The sequence below is a fragment of the Bombus terrestris genome, chromosome 16, assembly GCF_910591885.1.
Source record: "Bombus terrestris chromosome 16, iyBomTerr1.2, whole genome shotgun sequence".
NCBI lineage: Eukaryota > Metazoa > Arthropoda > Insecta > Hymenoptera > Apidae > Bombus > Bombus terrestris.
The window spans coordinates 3,284,653-3,300,596 of NC_063284.1; the positions used below are offsets into that span (position 1 = coordinate 3,284,653).

General features: G+C 32.5%; 2 protein-coding genes and 1 long non-coding RNA gene across 15 annotated transcripts; 1 reads left to right on the forward strand and 2 right to left on the reverse strand.

The window, feature by feature from the left end:
• The first annotated feature begins 267 nt into the window (after nt 1-267).
• LOC100651979 (protein brambleberry) lies at nt 268-3,981 on the forward strand. Of its 2 annotated transcripts, XM_003403060.4 has the most exons (9): nt 271-512; nt 685-1,070; nt 1,552-1,737; nt 1,805-2,027; nt 2,100-2,396; nt 2,485-2,697; nt 2,767-3,000; nt 3,063-3,378; nt 3,462-3,981. In XM_003403060.4, exons 2-9 carry the CDS (start codon nt 699-701, stop codon nt 3,568-3,570), a joined length of 1,950 nt encoding a protein of 649 aa, XP_003403108.2. In that variant the 5' UTR covers nt 271-512; nt 685-698; the 3' UTR covers nt 3,571-3,981. The 2 variants fall into 2 exon arrangements, with proteins under 2 accessions (XP_048268983.1, XP_003403108.2); XM_048413026.1 differs by lacking the exon at nt 3,462-3,981 and having other exon boundaries at nt 268-512; nt 3,157-3,378.
• On the reverse strand, nt 3,978-8,023 carry LOC100652101. 8 transcript variants are annotated; one of them, XM_003403061.4, is made up of 5 exons: nt 5,662-6,470; nt 5,269-5,455; nt 4,499-4,607; nt 4,301-4,423; nt 3,978-4,237 (listed from the first exon to the last, which is right to left on the reverse strand). In XM_003403061.4, exons 1-5 carry the CDS (start codon nt 5,813-5,815, stop codon nt 4,073-4,075), a joined length of 738 nt encoding a protein of 245 aa, XP_003403109.2. In that variant the 5' UTR covers nt 5,816-6,470; the 3' UTR covers nt 3,978-4,072. The 8 variants fall into 8 exon arrangements, 1 of the variants encoding a protein (XP_003403109.2); XR_007226672.1 differs by lacking the exons at nt 5,269-5,455; nt 5,662-6,470 and adding exons at nt 6,477-7,011; nt 7,389-7,761; nt 7,870-8,023 and having other exon boundaries at nt 4,095-4,423; nt 4,516-4,607; XR_007226674.1 differs by lacking the exons at nt 5,269-5,455; nt 5,662-6,470 and adding exons at nt 6,477-6,599; nt 6,718-7,011; nt 7,389-7,754 and having other exon boundaries at nt 4,095-4,423; nt 4,516-4,607.
• A 277-nt stretch (nt 8,024-8,300) lies between these two features.
• On the reverse strand, nt 8,301-15,899 carry LOC105666947. 5 transcript variants are annotated; one of them, XR_007226685.1, is made up of 8 exons: nt 15,743-15,899; nt 15,164-15,679; nt 14,750-15,016; nt 14,362-14,670; nt 13,018-13,132; nt 11,592-11,810; nt 10,356-10,892; nt 8,301-10,284 (listed from the first exon to the last, which is right to left on the reverse strand). It is a non-coding gene; the product is annotated as an uncharacterized LOC105666947 (long non-coding RNA). The 5 variants fall into 5 exon arrangements; XR_007226686.1 differs by having other exon boundaries at nt 14,362-14,559; nt 14,622-14,670; nt 15,164-15,899; XR_007226683.1 differs by having other exon boundaries at nt 8,301-9,469; nt 9,536-10,284; nt 15,164-15,899.
• Between the last annotated feature and the right edge of the window lie 45 nt (nt 15,900-15,944).

The window sequence follows — 15,944 nt, forward strand, 5'->3', positions numbered from 1 at the left end:
GGTAATATGAATAAAAGTGCGCTTCTGATTGGTTGGTTTAAATCGTATCTTGGAAAAAATTCAAATCTCCCGAATTCATATTTAGTTAATATGATTCACAATTAATATTGAAATTCGATATGTATGGTATTTATATCATATATTGTAATAATTTTTTATGATTATTTATATTAGAACGAGGTTAACTGGAAATTAAATAGATATTGCCAAATATTATGTAAGAAAGTTTGATTTCACTTTCTAATTTCTCCGCCACTGAACTGCAGCGCTATAACCGTTGCAAAGTCCAAGCATAACGAGAATAAATAAACGCACGATATAGAATCTCACCTGTAAAGCAGCTATTTTCGTTTGTCACTCACTACTACTATAAATTTCCGGTGGAATGAATGAAGCACTCGCTTTTCTTAACAATAATATTTTAATATTTTATAGCATAATATTTTACAAATATATTTTACATCGGTGAAAGTGATATAACATTACGAAAGAAACTGAGTATTTTTAACGTCGTAAGTCTAAAATTGATTTTTAATTCTGTATTCTGATTATTTGCTCAATATCATTTAGAAGTTAATTTTTCTCAACTTTTATTTTAGATAATTTAATTCTGATAGTCATTTAAAAGTCATTCAATATTCCATAAATAATATCAATTGTTGAATTTTTTTGTCATCTTTTCAGAAAAACAAAGCAGGATGGTGTATATACGTTTATTGGTCTTGTTACTTATGTCAATAACTTGTGAAGGTGATTATGCTTCGGTATTTAAGTGGATTTGGGGAAAGGATACAGATGATACTACTGTCTTGGTAGCAGATGGTGTTCCATTGATTTCTATTCCTTATGAATCTATGACAGAAGATGAGAAGTTTCTTCAAGAAGCTGCAAAGTTTACAGAAATTCAAGTGTCATCACCTTTAGAAACTTGCCAACACAAAGTTATTATGAAGATTAAAACCTCTTGCTCTGGGTTGAGTGAGGAACAACTTGCCAAATTGAGTGTTAATCTTTTGAATTGTCAGTCTGCAGTGGAGGGCAGAAAAATATTTCCATGTACTGAGGAAATGGTAAAATTTCATTATCTTTTTACAATAAATTCTTTATTTTTTATAGCAATGTAAAAATTGGAAATTTCCAAAGCTTCAACTGTTTTCCACTTTTAATTCCAAGTATATAACTTCTATAAACTTTATTTTGTTAATGATATCATGGATTGAAGGGGACTGAATTCAAGTATACAAAATACCTAAATATACACCACTATCTGTGAAATTACATGTGGAAGGGTGGTATGAAGCATGTTCAGACTTGCATTTCCCCCACTTACAAAATACACAGACCACCACTAAGGTCTCCCTAGTTTCAAGCTTCATAATATAAAGTACAGTCCCTGTTTGTACATGAAACTAATCAGTTGAACTTTATGTAACAGTACTAAAAATTTAGTGTTTCTGTTATTTGTATATAGTGAAATTAAAAAAATACGTAATACTATGGAAATCTTTTTGTTCAAAATTTATAAAGTGAATACAATTGTACTTTTTGCAGTCGCTAAAACAATGTACCACAGATATGGATGCAGATATGTGGAATGCATATCATTTAATGAGTAACAGAGCCAGAGCAGTTTGTTATGCAGCTCGCAGTACTCAATTTCGTGCTCTTACAGAATTGACTGTGAACAAATTAATGCAAACTGCGCACACACAAATTAAGACACTGAGTTCATTAAAAGTGAGTGTATAAAATAGTGCATGAGCTCTGAACGTTAACATTATTTTATCATTGAATATTTTTTTAGGAAGGTCAAGATCGTCTAGAAGAACAGACTGTAGAAGCTCTATCGTCTTTGTCAGACGGTAATAAAGCGTTATTAGAACAGCAAAAGCGTTTAAAAGATGCACAAGCATCAGCTCATAATCTCGTGACAACAAATTTAAGAGAATTAAACAACGAAAAAGCTTTGATTCGATCTGGACACGCACAACTTGCGGCAATGGCAGACGATATCAGAAAGAAATTAGGTAATTATTTAAATGAATCAAAATCTAAAATATTTGTGATTGATAACATTCAATTAATTCAATCTTTTATAGAAGAGGCAAATAAAAATTTGGAGCAACAAGCTATCGAACGTAGCGAAAACCATAAAGAAATACTAGAGGATTTATTAAACATTCAATTACAAGCACAATTGATCTGGGATAAAATAGAATCTAGTACAGATCGAATTTTCGCACAACATGAAGCAGCGCTTGTTCAATATGAACAAACTTTACAAAAATTAGGTCAAATTAATGACACTATTCAATATATTTGGAATATAACAAATACTATGCATACAGAGATAGATGAGAAGCTTAATTGGTTGACCAATTACATTGGTGATACTGGTAATTATAATTTTGGAAACAATGAATATTGTAGTATAAAAAAAGGAAACCTCATTAAGATAGATAATTAAATTTTCTAACTTTTCAGGAGAACAAATGCATCGAATATATCGTATAAGCTTGCACATTATTTATTTATTATTTGCCATGATAATTGCTGCATTCCTTCATGCACCACTGCTAACTAGAATCACTATTCTGGGACTTGTACCATTAAACTTAGTATCTTTCTTGAAGCATGGCATGGATGCTTGTTTGGACTTTGTATCAATGAGTGTATTAATATTTTTAATCACAATGAGTATGTATTATACAAGAAAAATATTTATAGAGTCAATATACATTTTATTTTAATATTTTTATTTCTTAGTGCATTTCCTAATGGTTGGAATTCAACGTTTATTTGGTGCAAGAAGAAGAGAAACCCGGTCAGATCCGATTCAAACCATCAACAGAAATAGTCATGTAAATAGTACCGCAGAATATGTTTCTTCTTCTTACATTACTCTATCACGTCACCTTTCAATATCTTTCTACACAAATTTGAAGAGGAGTACACGGAAAATTTATAGTTTTGTCCGTTACCAAATAAACCGATCTATCCGTAAGTTCAAAAGTGATATATATCATATTTTCTTTATTAAAATAATTAATTGCAATTTTCAGAAAAGTTTAGTTCACTGATACAAGCAATAACTTCGTGGAGTAAGCAAAGATTAATACCACGCGAGGAATTAACCTGTTCGTATACTTCCTCCAGGAGAAATCGCGAAGATCTTGTTTATAATTACGAGCAAGAGCATCCAAGTATGTCCGAAGATAATACATACTTTGAACATTCAAATTTAACGAATGAAAGCAACGGAAGTATCGATAACCCTGATCTTCTACTCGATGCCAATGATCTAAGACGAAGGTTAAACAGAATTGAAAATTCTGCCAGCAGGTCTTCTTATTCTCGTCAACAATCACCCTCCAGAAGGTATCTGAGATTCAAAAATACTAACAAAAATACTAAAAAATACTAACAAATTTCGTCAATGAAATGATTCTTTTTGGTTTTAGTATTTCTTCAACATCATCGAAAGTGATATGTAATGGCATAACGCTAAGCGGCAGAAGGTGTCGGTCATATGCAATAGGTGGTCCTTATTGCAGCAAACATTCCTTTTGACACTCAATGGATGACTGATAAATTTTTTAACATAATGTTAGGTTAATTTGTTACATTAAGTTAATTAGAATTACTTCTATCGAGAATTGAACCGTTTGTATTACTGTTAATCAATTAAATTAAATAATTAGATATAAAATTATTTTATCAGTTAGACAATTTCTTGAACTTCATAAATGTCCGTAATTTTAACATCGATATAATAGTGCCTTTGAAGCATTGTCTTCTACATTCTCAACATGACAAATATTGTAGTTTATAAAGAAAACAAAATTGTACATAATAGGATGCTATACACTTTATATTATAGTTGTTTATAAGAAGCATGTATTTTGTATTAAATATAATTGTAATTTATTTTTATAAACTCTTTTATTGTAAAATCAACATTAATAAAACAGTAAGAATCTATTTGCAGTTTTATTTAAAAATATCAACAAATGTACGTATGTATACTAATTAAATGAAAATATTTCATAAATAGCAAAGAAAGCAATATTTTTCAGTCACAAACTGCCATATTGTATTGCGTGCAAACTGCATTGGTTGTCAATTCCAAAAACTTCGAACTTTTATCAAAACCAATCTCGGTTACTAAATTATGCAAATTGCAGTAATTTGTGCCATAATCGAAAATCCTGAACCATTCATTTGACACGGATTCTCCCTTCAATAATAAAAAGAAATAATTTAAAAAATTATAATTCATGAGTTAAAAAATTAAATATACCGTTGCTACGCAAGTTTTGTTAATTTCATCAAAATCAATTTTGATGGTTTCCGTAATCTTCAAATTTGGAGCAAGATGAATAGCTTTAATTATGTTACTCTCACTTGGTTTTGGTTCCTTGAGCTACAAAACCAAAGTTAGACATTATATATTTTGAAATAAAAAATTATTAATATTTAAATAAAAATTATTTTTTACTGTATATAGACATCTACCACCACGTGGGCCACAATTCACGCAGGACGACCAATTAAGTATCTGACTCCTAAATTTCTGCATAACATACTTGCATGGATCACCAAATTTCCTATAATAAAAAAAGAAATAAATTATTTCAAAATATGTTTTTCGATATAAGGCCGATAAGAAAAGTCGCTAGAAAATAATGACAGAATTTTCCACGATTATCCACGGAACTAGGTAAGGTATATTTAATCCGAAATTGACTGTTTTATTCGTGAAAATTTTTATCGTCTTTTGGCAGCGTGGAAGTTCAAAGGGGAGCACCGAAATAACACGCGCGACGTTCTCATGGGCTTGAAAAGTGCGGCTCGTATATTTTTCAAGCGGTGTCGTCCAGCCAAAGAAAAATATACGAGCCTTACCATTGCTGGCTAATATTCAGTTGCTTTATGCACAAGATTACTTGCAGAGTAGACGTTATCATAAAACAATTTTTCCCAAGCTTTTTGGGTTATAGACAAAACATTTATGCTGCTTCATTTGATGCAGCAACACGTTTTCTTACAAAAATGAAGTATATAAAGGAGAGGATGTTGGTGATACATGAATGATATATTAATTCCTTTTTCTGGATGTTATTGACAATTGTATATTAGTAGAAAGTATTAAAATAAAGAAAACTTCATAAAAAGAGTAAATTTTACTGAAATATTAATATAAACAAATTTTTATTATTATTACTTGCAAGCATATGTATAAAGAGTATATATGAAGAATTGAAATACCATTTTACAATACAAGAAGCATGCATAGGATAAGGGAACACGAGGCTGATCCAAACAATACAGAGGAAGCATATCAGGAACCCACAGACAGGGTAGACAAAGTATTTACATTTTGGAAAGACACATACATCTCTAACTATCACTGTTGTTGAATTGTCCTCCTCCTCTACTTTGATTTTACTTAAACCTTTAATTTTTAAAGAAAAATTTATCTTTAAAGACGAAAATTAAAACTTAAAAGTTTCTTCTAAGAATCTTTAAAATTTCTAAAATTATTAAACTGAAAAATTGCAATTTTAAGATTAAAACAGATGAAGAGGAAGATGAAAAAAATATATTTGAAGTGAGGAAGAAATATTGTGGAAATAAAAATGAGGCACATTTGAAGAGGACCATTTTGTTTCTTTGTCGTGCAGGCATTCTGCGAGTTCATGAACCTCTGTTCGTTATGCGTGTAAGGTGGTGATCGTCTCGACATTGACCTGAGCTCCATATATGATCTTTGCGACGTTCTGACCTTTTCCACGTTTTCTTTCGACCTGACCATCACAAATCGATCATCTTTCAGCAGAAAAGGGGAAAAAACAATGAAATGACGGTCTCTGAAATCTGTCAGAGAAAATGATGATATACGACTGTCGCGTTACATTCTCCGACAATTTGACTACGTACCTTAAAATACGAAAGAATATGAAAAATTCTTTTGACATCAAAATTCTATTTTTTTTTTCTTTTTTTTGAGTTGTATAGAGTTCATAAAATTTTTTATTTTTTAATAAATTATTTCTTTTATAGAAGCTTGTAGAATATATTTTTTATAAATATTTAATTATTTTTTTAAGATAAACGATTATTACTGTAAAAATGTTGCGTGTTATCGTTACAACTTCCTTTAATTTTAATTCTATAATTAGTATTTTCCTTCCATTTCCATTAATAGATAAAATAATAAAATAATTTCCATTAATAGATAATATAAGATAAAGAAAGCAAAATGTGATTCGATATTTCATTTTGATATTAAAAGATCTGCATTAGGCCAATCTTAAATACTGCATTGATTTATAGTCGCCTTTAGGAAGATCACAGACTTCCCACGAGTGTAGATCGAATCATTTTTTCCATTTTTTTTTATCCTGTCCGCTGACGCGTATTCGGTGTCCCTAATGAATACTATCTACCAAGATACGACCCATAAATGTACTTACTCGACCCGACTACTGCTTCCTTTTTTTTCCTCTTGATTTTACTTCTTACATTCAGTGACCAACCTTGTTACAACTTTATCAAATATCTTCTTCATGCAACATTAAAATAGGCATATTAAAATTCTGAAATATTAAATTATGATATAAATTCTGCAATATCAAAATCGGAGAGGTTAGAAAATATATTTCTGGTAACTCTTTCTCAATTTCTAATTCTTTTCACTTTTCTTATTATAGTTACTTCTCTACTGAAAGGTTTCACTTTACGTTGGTTTCACTTTACTTTCCTCAAGTGTAAAAGAAGAAACACATTCAGAGAGACGTCCGACAATGTGACGTGCTTTGATGTTTCCTAACATCCGTACAAATGTATTTCTTTGAATCGAACGTCGTCGGGGATCCCGCTAGTTCCGATTCGAATTAGTAAATTAATCGAAAATAGTGACTGGACGTCGACAAAAGTGAAACGGAAGAAAGTTGACGTGCAGACGAATGATCCAGTGACGTTGCGTCGCGTCGCCACTTATAAGGATCTCTAAAAAAAAAATTCTAGTTAAGATGCTGCAAAAACATCAGAATTACTTTTTTCTAAATCTAATCATTCCTCTTCCTTTAAATTTTCTAATAAGTATATCTAACAAATTCAATTATATATATTTTTTTAAATAATTCTAGGAACTTAAATCTTTTATTTAATATCCTATCTACTTGTTATTGGATGGACAACAATTGCTCCGAATCAAATATAATCACTTTGCTTTTTTAATAATTTTAATAAAAAAATAAAGTTAACCATATTCTCTAAAAATAGTTTTAATGTCTTAAATCTTATATTTAATATTTTATCCAGTTATTTATTCTTACTTAATTAGATATTTAGATGACGTTACGAAACTAAAACAGCTTTCTTACCTGAAAATAATCAGTCGATAAAACAGCGACTGGAGAAATGAATTATCAATATGGTACCACTTTTTCCTTCGAATAAAGATAAATACAAGGTGAAAAAAGTTATTCGTACGATCCTGAGCAAGGAGAAACGACAGATGAACGAGCCGTGGCTGGCTTGACTTATAGCTGATTGTTCGAGGGTAGAGAAGAGAAGCAGAAGAAAAGATAGCGACTTCTGCGAATGTGGGTCAGTAGAGAGGAATGAATGCGCACAGTGTTTTCCTGTTTACCGACTTACACCAACACTGTCACCATACAAGTGTATTGCAAATTGAACGTCCTTGATAAGTGCTTCTCTGGCAAAAAGTTCGCGCATGAGGTGGCTCTTTCAGTTCTGTAAATGAAAGGTTATTTCATCATCTATCTCGTAACACTATTACCAGCTATTGCCAATAAAATGATGAAATTATCAACGAATAATCAATTAACTAAGATCAATTACGGTATAATGCAATAAAGAAAAGTGAATGAAGAAGAAGAAATTTGGTGATAGTGCCATGCACAGTTTTCAGAAAGCTCTTATAAAAGTGTAAAAAGAAGATCAAGGGGAGACAAGTGAGGAGACTCGTGTGAACCGGATCTTATAGTGGTGGCAGCTGTCGAGGGAACACGTCGACAACTTCTCTCCTCTCACACAGTAAGCTTGCATAAAAAGAAGCTCACTGGAGGTTAGGTAAGTAAAATAGAAACCAATGGAATCTTTATCACGACATCTGCAGTTAGATACCGTATTAAAACTATGTTACAATTTATAACCTAAACTTTATTTTAATAACACATACATTAGTTTTAATGTGACATAAATGTTTATAAAAAATTTTGGGATAAATTGATGAAAAATGAATTTAAAAAGAAGGAAATGGATATGCTTTTGCTTTGATGTGGCCGATGAAGCAAAATCGAGGCAGAAGATAGAAAAAGGAGGTCTTTACCGAGAAATGTATAATTCGAACCGCCTGTCGGCAACTAATTTCCTGTTTGGGAGGCGGGACTGGAAAGTCGGAACGATTTTCTAACAAAGATCTGACCGACTACTTCCATTGCATGATCGAAATCCACTTTCAATATTAATAAAAAGGGAACTTCACCTCAGAAATAAATTTTTTAAGATACTCTTAAAAAACATAATTTAGATAGAATTATACGATTTTCAGTAAAATAATGATTGTTAGGTCCTTCTTTTCAATTTTCTTAAAAAAAAAGAAAATTTAAAAAACTTCATTGCCCATTTTGGATGATCACTTCACACTCGTTTCTTTCGAAAAGCGGCAGCAACCTTTTTTTAACCAAGGAAACAGCTGTCCAACATGAATAACGGTTTTTTCAAGCGATAGCGTAATGGGTCCATTTCTCTATTAAAACCGAAGGACCGATTTTGTCACCTCTTCGATTCCCTAGATACTTTGTCGTCAACATCTGCACAGGAAAGGATTTTAGAGCTTCGTCCAATAGAGAAGACAACTAAAAAATTCCACTTTTTTTTTTACTACAAGACATTTCACATATTTTTTCTTAATTTAAAATTCATGAATGTAGCTTAATGTAAAAGAAGAAATGTTAATTTTAAATGATTTCTTCTGTAAATGAGGGAACTGTTCCTTCTTCGATGTAACAGTATTTTTACCCTATTTAAAGATAAAGAGACTGAAACGATAAGTGTCAGATGAAAAGTCGTAGGAGATCAAAGTAAAAATTGGTTTGAGGTTTTTCGCAAGGAAAATTTCATGTGCCGACCAAAGAGATATTTCCGGGGTGAAAAACAACACAGAAGAAGGAGAATAAATTCCACGGGTCTCTTATCTATGTCTTCTTTTCGTTCAGCCCTATTTTCAACCCGGCTCTCCACTATTTGCGCATATAAATATTTTACGAGGGCCAGGAAAAAACTCTATTTTCGTGCAGGCAAGCCCTATCGCCACCGTTCATAAGGAGAGATTTACGGCGAACGGAAAGCGATTATTATCTTCAGCGCAGTTTCCACTCTTTCGACAATAAAAGGTATTTTTACCATTCGAAAACAATTTCTTCCAATATTTTTCATCCTGAAATGTTCTTAAATAAAATTTGCTCCTGAATACAAGATGTATGAATTAAAAACTAATTTATACTTCTCTGTATGAAGATGCAGGCATGTTTGAATGAGTATTAATTCAAGAATGATATTGAAGAAATTATAAGTACGCGTCTTTCTGGAAATAAAAGAAGATATGATTAATCTATGGTAGTTTAAATAAGTGTAAAACGAATTACTTGGAGGTTAGGAATGAAGAGATTATAAAAAGACAGGAAAGTGTCGGTGCAGTAACACGTTCTGAGTCTCGAAGGCAATAATTCTTTTTAATAGTAGGGAAAATGAATCACGAAACGATAAAAATAGCGGAAACGCGTCGAATTATATTGCCTCGGGGTGCAGCAAATAAACGTCCCCGCGAATTAAGAACAGTTACAGCCGTTCAAGCCTCTATAATACCGATTTACGCGACGTCCCTCCATTTTTCAAACGATCACGCCGTGACACAGCACCTCAAATTGGCTTTGCCCAGTAATTAATTTTCTAAAAGTTCATAAGAACCAGAAACGTCTAAGCCAGTCTTTCCTAAAGAATCTTTAACAAAAGATTTTAAGATAGAATTTTATATTATATTATATTATATTATATATATAATTATATATTAATTATATTATTTATTTTATATTATATTAAATTAATATTATATTAAGTTTGCATTATGATAAATAACCGATACTGATTGCCAATTCCCATTCTCTTCTCCTTTCTTCTTCAATTATTATTTAAAAAATTCGAACAAGATTTTAAATCAATTTCTGACCATTTTTCAGCCACTCTATAATTTTCCTACAATAAATAATCAATAAACAATTGATAATCAACCATTAAAATTGCGGTAATTTCTTAATTCCAGTTACCTTCCTCTTTCTTCTTCAACAATTATCGCGTAAAACATTCAGAAATGAACTTTCAGTCACTTCAATTTGAAAAATTCGGTTACTTGAGAGACACTGGATCTGTGTTGCACCTCGTGTCGTCAATGTTCCGAGGTTCCTGGAAGGAATTGCGGGATTTATGCCCGCTGGTCGAAAGTATTCCCGCTAATTACCGCAGGAGACGAAGATTTATGGAATTTTTCGCGACTAAGCTCGCCAGCAATAATTAAAATAGATCGGAACGTGGAAACAGTAAATTGTAACAGCCGCCACCCCCGCCGATGGATGGAATTTACTCAGGCGATACCGCGAAATCGCGGACCTCACAATACAGGCGCCAAGGAAAACTCGTTCGTTTTCGTACGGAGCAAAAAGACATCGAGAATTATTCCGGTGAAGTGTATAGTGCCGTGTAAACACATTTTCGAAGGCGAATGGGAAGCCCCGACGTGCTCTCCTGGTTTATTTCAGAACGGTCGAAAGATTTCTGATAGTCGAGATTGTTGCTCTAGTTGAAGCCTGGAAAAGAAGAAATATTTCAGTCGATATTTGGCGATGAAGGAAAGAAAATCGTTATTGGATAGTTTATTGGTAGGAAAAATAGAGAAAAAGAGAAAGGAAAAGATGCGACACCGATGAAGAATTTTGGTAGAAGATTTCTGTTAAATAAAAAAATCTTTTAATTATTCATCATTAATCATCAAGAAGAAATAATGTAGCAAAGAAGAGACTAAATTGGGGTTGATAAAGGACAGGAAGAAATAAAGTAGCAAAGAAGAGACTAAATTGGGGTTGATAAAGGACTTTGTTGTAAACTTCTTCTTTAACTTTATCTAAAACTAAAAATTCATCCAATGAATTTCTTTAGCGCGGATTTTAATTAAAATCCAGCCGAAGTTGTCACATTGATAAAAGAGGATCAAGACTCTAAACAGAGAAGAAAGCTATATTTCTTTTTATAAACATTAGAAAATATTCACTATATCATTTCTCATACAAAAATACCTAAAAATCAGTTAGCCTCGACCAAAAGTAAAAATTCATTCATATAACGAATTTCTTCGGCGTGGGCTTTAATTAAAATCAAGGCGAGGTCGTCACGGGTTCGAAAAAGATAAATTAGGACGAGTCGAGAGAGGGACTTGAAAACCTGAATAATTTACGATTGGTGTTGCGGGGGCGTTAGACACCCCAAGGAATTCTATGGGCCACCCTTACCGGAAGCACGCTGTGAAACCGAAGGCGTCAGCGCTTTGGGTGCTGCCATTCGAAGGCGCCGCCCCTCCGCGACTGCGTGTCGTCGGTTTCAAGAAAAGAAAGGGAGAGAAATGGAGAGAAGAACAACCCTCTACCGTCACATCACTATCCAATCGCGAAGGCTGGATTAGCTTCGTTGATCGAATCTCATTGGTGTCCAATCGCATTACTATGATCAACCTAAAAATAAAAAGAAATATTTTATTAAAATTAAAATTTTATCGGGAACAAATTGTTTGAAATTTATACGTTAATATTTATTATTACAATGTAATTTGGAAATTACATACTTAATTTTATATCTTCATATCTATAATTTTGTATCTTCTTATATTTAATTACTGTTGTAACAAGGTAGTGAAAATTTGTTATAATGTTATTGAACCACAACCAAGTTAATTACTTAGTTTCATTAATACTCATTATTTCCTAGTCACTATTTCTCCTACATGTAATGTAATTTCACCATAGTATTATTATACTCATAAAGAAAATATAAGCAAAGAATAAATGAACATAATGCAATTAAGCATAACTATAGATTGTCTAAAAAGAGTAAATTGAAGAATAATTTCAGCATGGTACAAGTTTTAAAGAAAAACAACATGATGGTTCACATTAAGAGGATTAACCTAAAATCACTCTACGTCCATTTCTCCTTCGAAAATAACGTTTGAACCACGTGATTTCATAGGGAAAACACGGTTTAAAATTGGGGGATAGAACGAGAACGAAGAAGAGGATTCTCTTCATTAACACATACTTCATCAGTGGCTGTTAATGAATCACGTGTTCATATATCAGCGTTGAACGACTCTCGCCGTGTGTTTTTCCTAGACTGTTGATTTATACCTCGAGAAAGCTCATCGCAGCGACCATTTTCGGTGTCCAAATAAAAAGGGGCCATATTCTAGATTATTCTAGAGGACCAACCCCTTTTACTTGCACAGGGTGGCACATAGTACTTTGACCAAGGGAGACCCTTTTTTATGCAACGCTTTTAAAATCCCTGTTCTTCCTTTTTTCCATTGCTGAAGGCGGCTCCTTTGGTGGAATTCATTTTTTCCCTTTAATCTATTATGGGAGTCCCCATATATTGGTCAATGTTAATATTCTACATATGTAACAAGTAGAGTGTAGATCAATTACCATTTTTCAATTACAAATTTGCTAAGAATAATTACCTTAATTATGCTGCAATTAATATTCATGACAGAATTACATTACATTGCTACGGTAATAAGCAAGTGTATGAAGATATAAAACCATTAAAAAATAAAATAAAAGAGAGAAAAGAGTATATGTAATTTTTTGTAAAGTGTAAAGAGAAAGTTCGTGTATGATTAAGTGAATGGTTGAGAGTTATTCATTCAGGCAAAATTCCTACTGGATCAGGTTCCTGAAAGTCCTCATCAGACTGTGACAAAGAAGTAGAGCCTTCTTGGAACATTCATTGAAGAAATTTTAGTAATGTTTCTTCCCTTTCATCCACCATAAAATATCTACATAAAAAGAAAAGACTAAAGTTAGAAAAAGAAGATATACAGATAAGACATAAGATAAAACACAAGATAAGTCACACACTAAAGGAGATAATTAAAGTAGAAGAAAGAAGTTAATTAAAAATTGAGGTTAAAAATCTTCATTGTTCTCACTGAAATATTAAAGATACTAGATATTATATATTAAAAATAGATACAATAATAAACTTTAAAACTAATAAATTAACACTAGATAAAACATATTAAATACTAAATTTTGTATCTTTTTTTTATCTGAACGACAACAGTGAAGAACTTTTAGTAATATCTGAACCTCAGTGCTTGATATTAAAAAATGTCATACTAATACATTATAGAGTTGTAATTAATATTCTTCCTTAGTATTTAGTAAATTTACATCTACCACTCTGCAAGGTACTAGAACAAAATTTATCAAGAGGTGAAGTTAAAATATTTCTGGCGATTATTCACTACTATTATTCAGATATTAAAACAAGCTGAAGAAGGATTAGAGAAAGGCGGGGATTCCTAGATTTCTAGGCCGATGTGATGGAGTCAGAAACGAAAGAACGAGGGGAGACACGGCCGATTATGAAAAGTTTTTGTCGTGTTGGCGCCAGCGGGTCGAACGCGACTCGTTCTCCTTCCTTTCCGCCAGACTTCGAATAGCTAAAATCATCCCGCGTGCCAATTTCAAAGCAGCGACCCGAACTGACTTCATGGGGAAAAAAGAAAGAAAGAGGGTCGGTCGTCTCTCGTTACACATTCGTAGCACGGTGCGTTTAGCGTGGCTGCAATCGAATACGACGAGTCCTATCGAAAGTGAACGAGCTCGACGCACCGACCGTTTGAGGTTAGAAAATAGAAAATGGAAGAGAACCTGGGAAAGGAAGAGATTCACATTAGATTTCTATGCTTTTTAGTATATTAAAAAAAGAAGAAGATATACAAAGAAATGTAAGAGTTATTAAGAGAGAGGAAGCTCAAAACTGTAGAAAAAAAAAGCAACTGTTTTAGAGAAAAAATGCATGAAGTACAAGTTGATTAAGAGCTTAAAGAAATAAAATAAAAGAAGAAATTTAGTTTCATAGAGTTCTGCTAAAAAAAGAAGTTAAAATTGGAGGAACAACAGCGTGAAAACCTATAAAGCTAAGAAAATCAGAGGGAAAAAGCAATTTTCTTTGGAAAAAAGAAGTATGTGAAGAGAAAATTGAAGTAAAGGTGCTTACTGTAATATTAAATAGTATGTAGTAAGAGCTACGGCTAGTTCTGAGTTGGTGCGATGGATTTCGCTGAATTTTAATAGCTCCAAGTCTGACATCGGGTAGGGACAACATCAGACACCAGCTGTTTCGACGAAACCTAGCAGCCGGCCGTGTCCATGGCGTGTACACCGTCACGAATGCAAGTGCAAACGTCTGTCACACCTGGTCACAAATGTCCTATACATATATATCCAGTTTCCAATACGGAAAAACCACTAGCTTACATCAATCTTGATAAATCCATGCTTCTTTTAATTCAAGAAATTTTATGTGCTAGAAAAATGAGAAAATAAATAATATAATTAAATATTTAATGAAACATTACATAAATTAGTAAAAATTGATAATTTACGTTTGAAAATAAAACAGAATAGTTTCCTCTTCCTAAAGAGGATTCATTTTGTACCAGTAGCTCCATTACAGCTTGGTAGGGACACTTGCCTGTTACCTGCCTTCAATCCTCCAATAGGAGACTAAAGCACAGGTGAGAGGTAATGTACAGGTGAGACTCGTCTACAATTGGTCCGGACAAAATAAAGGGGATCCCAAAGAAAATGGCGTCAGTGGTTTTCTCCACACACAATACATATATCTTCTTTTTATCTTCTTATAAATCAAACTAAAAATATAATTATTGTTATTAATATATCTCAATATTATTGACACCGATATTTCATTTAATATTTAACATTTAATAATGTTTAATATTTATTAAGATTATCCACATTTTTTTATGTTTTATGTAATATTTTTAAAAACTATATACATTGATATTATCAGTAGCTGACTTGATAATTTGCTTATGTTATTGATTTTGTTTCTTATGTCATTTCTATTGTAAAATTCATCCCTGGAGACTGGTTTTCTCCTTTTTTTTATCAAAGATCTACAAATTGCATTAGTTGGTAACATATATAGAGTCTGCTGAAACAGCAACGATGAATCTTTCACCAGGATGATTCCAGGGGCCCGTAGCAACCACAGGGTTCCAAAGAGGAGGAAAAAATAAGAAAGGGCACGCTTCCTTCGACTTGGGAAGTGTCGCGTGTCCTGATGGTCCTCTCCTTCCGAGAACCAGGATCATTTAGATTCAACTCCCGACCTCGACTGTGCCACGGGACCTCCTGAACGAATTCACCAGACGCTGCGAAATTTCCATGGCAATTAGTAGCCTCGACTCCGCCATTAGTTTCAACTTTCAACATTTTTTTCTCAACTTTCTTCTTTTTTTACTTCGCTGCCGTGTTACTTCTACTTTTCTTCTTTTTTCAGCTTAGCTCTGCTGCAGTTTAAAAAAACATTGCCCTCCTCTCTATTATTATTTACTTTACTTCAAATTACATACATATCTTTGCTGCATAATGGATCACTAGTTTCAAATTTCCTGGTTTTCCTTTTTTTTTTTCATTACCACGTTGCTCCTACTTTTCTTCTTTACTTTGAAGTTCAATTATGCTACAATTAAAAAACATTAGAATGGAAAGAACAATGATTAGATACCTAATAGATATAGTAATGGACAAAAGAAAGTTTAAAACTGATACAGC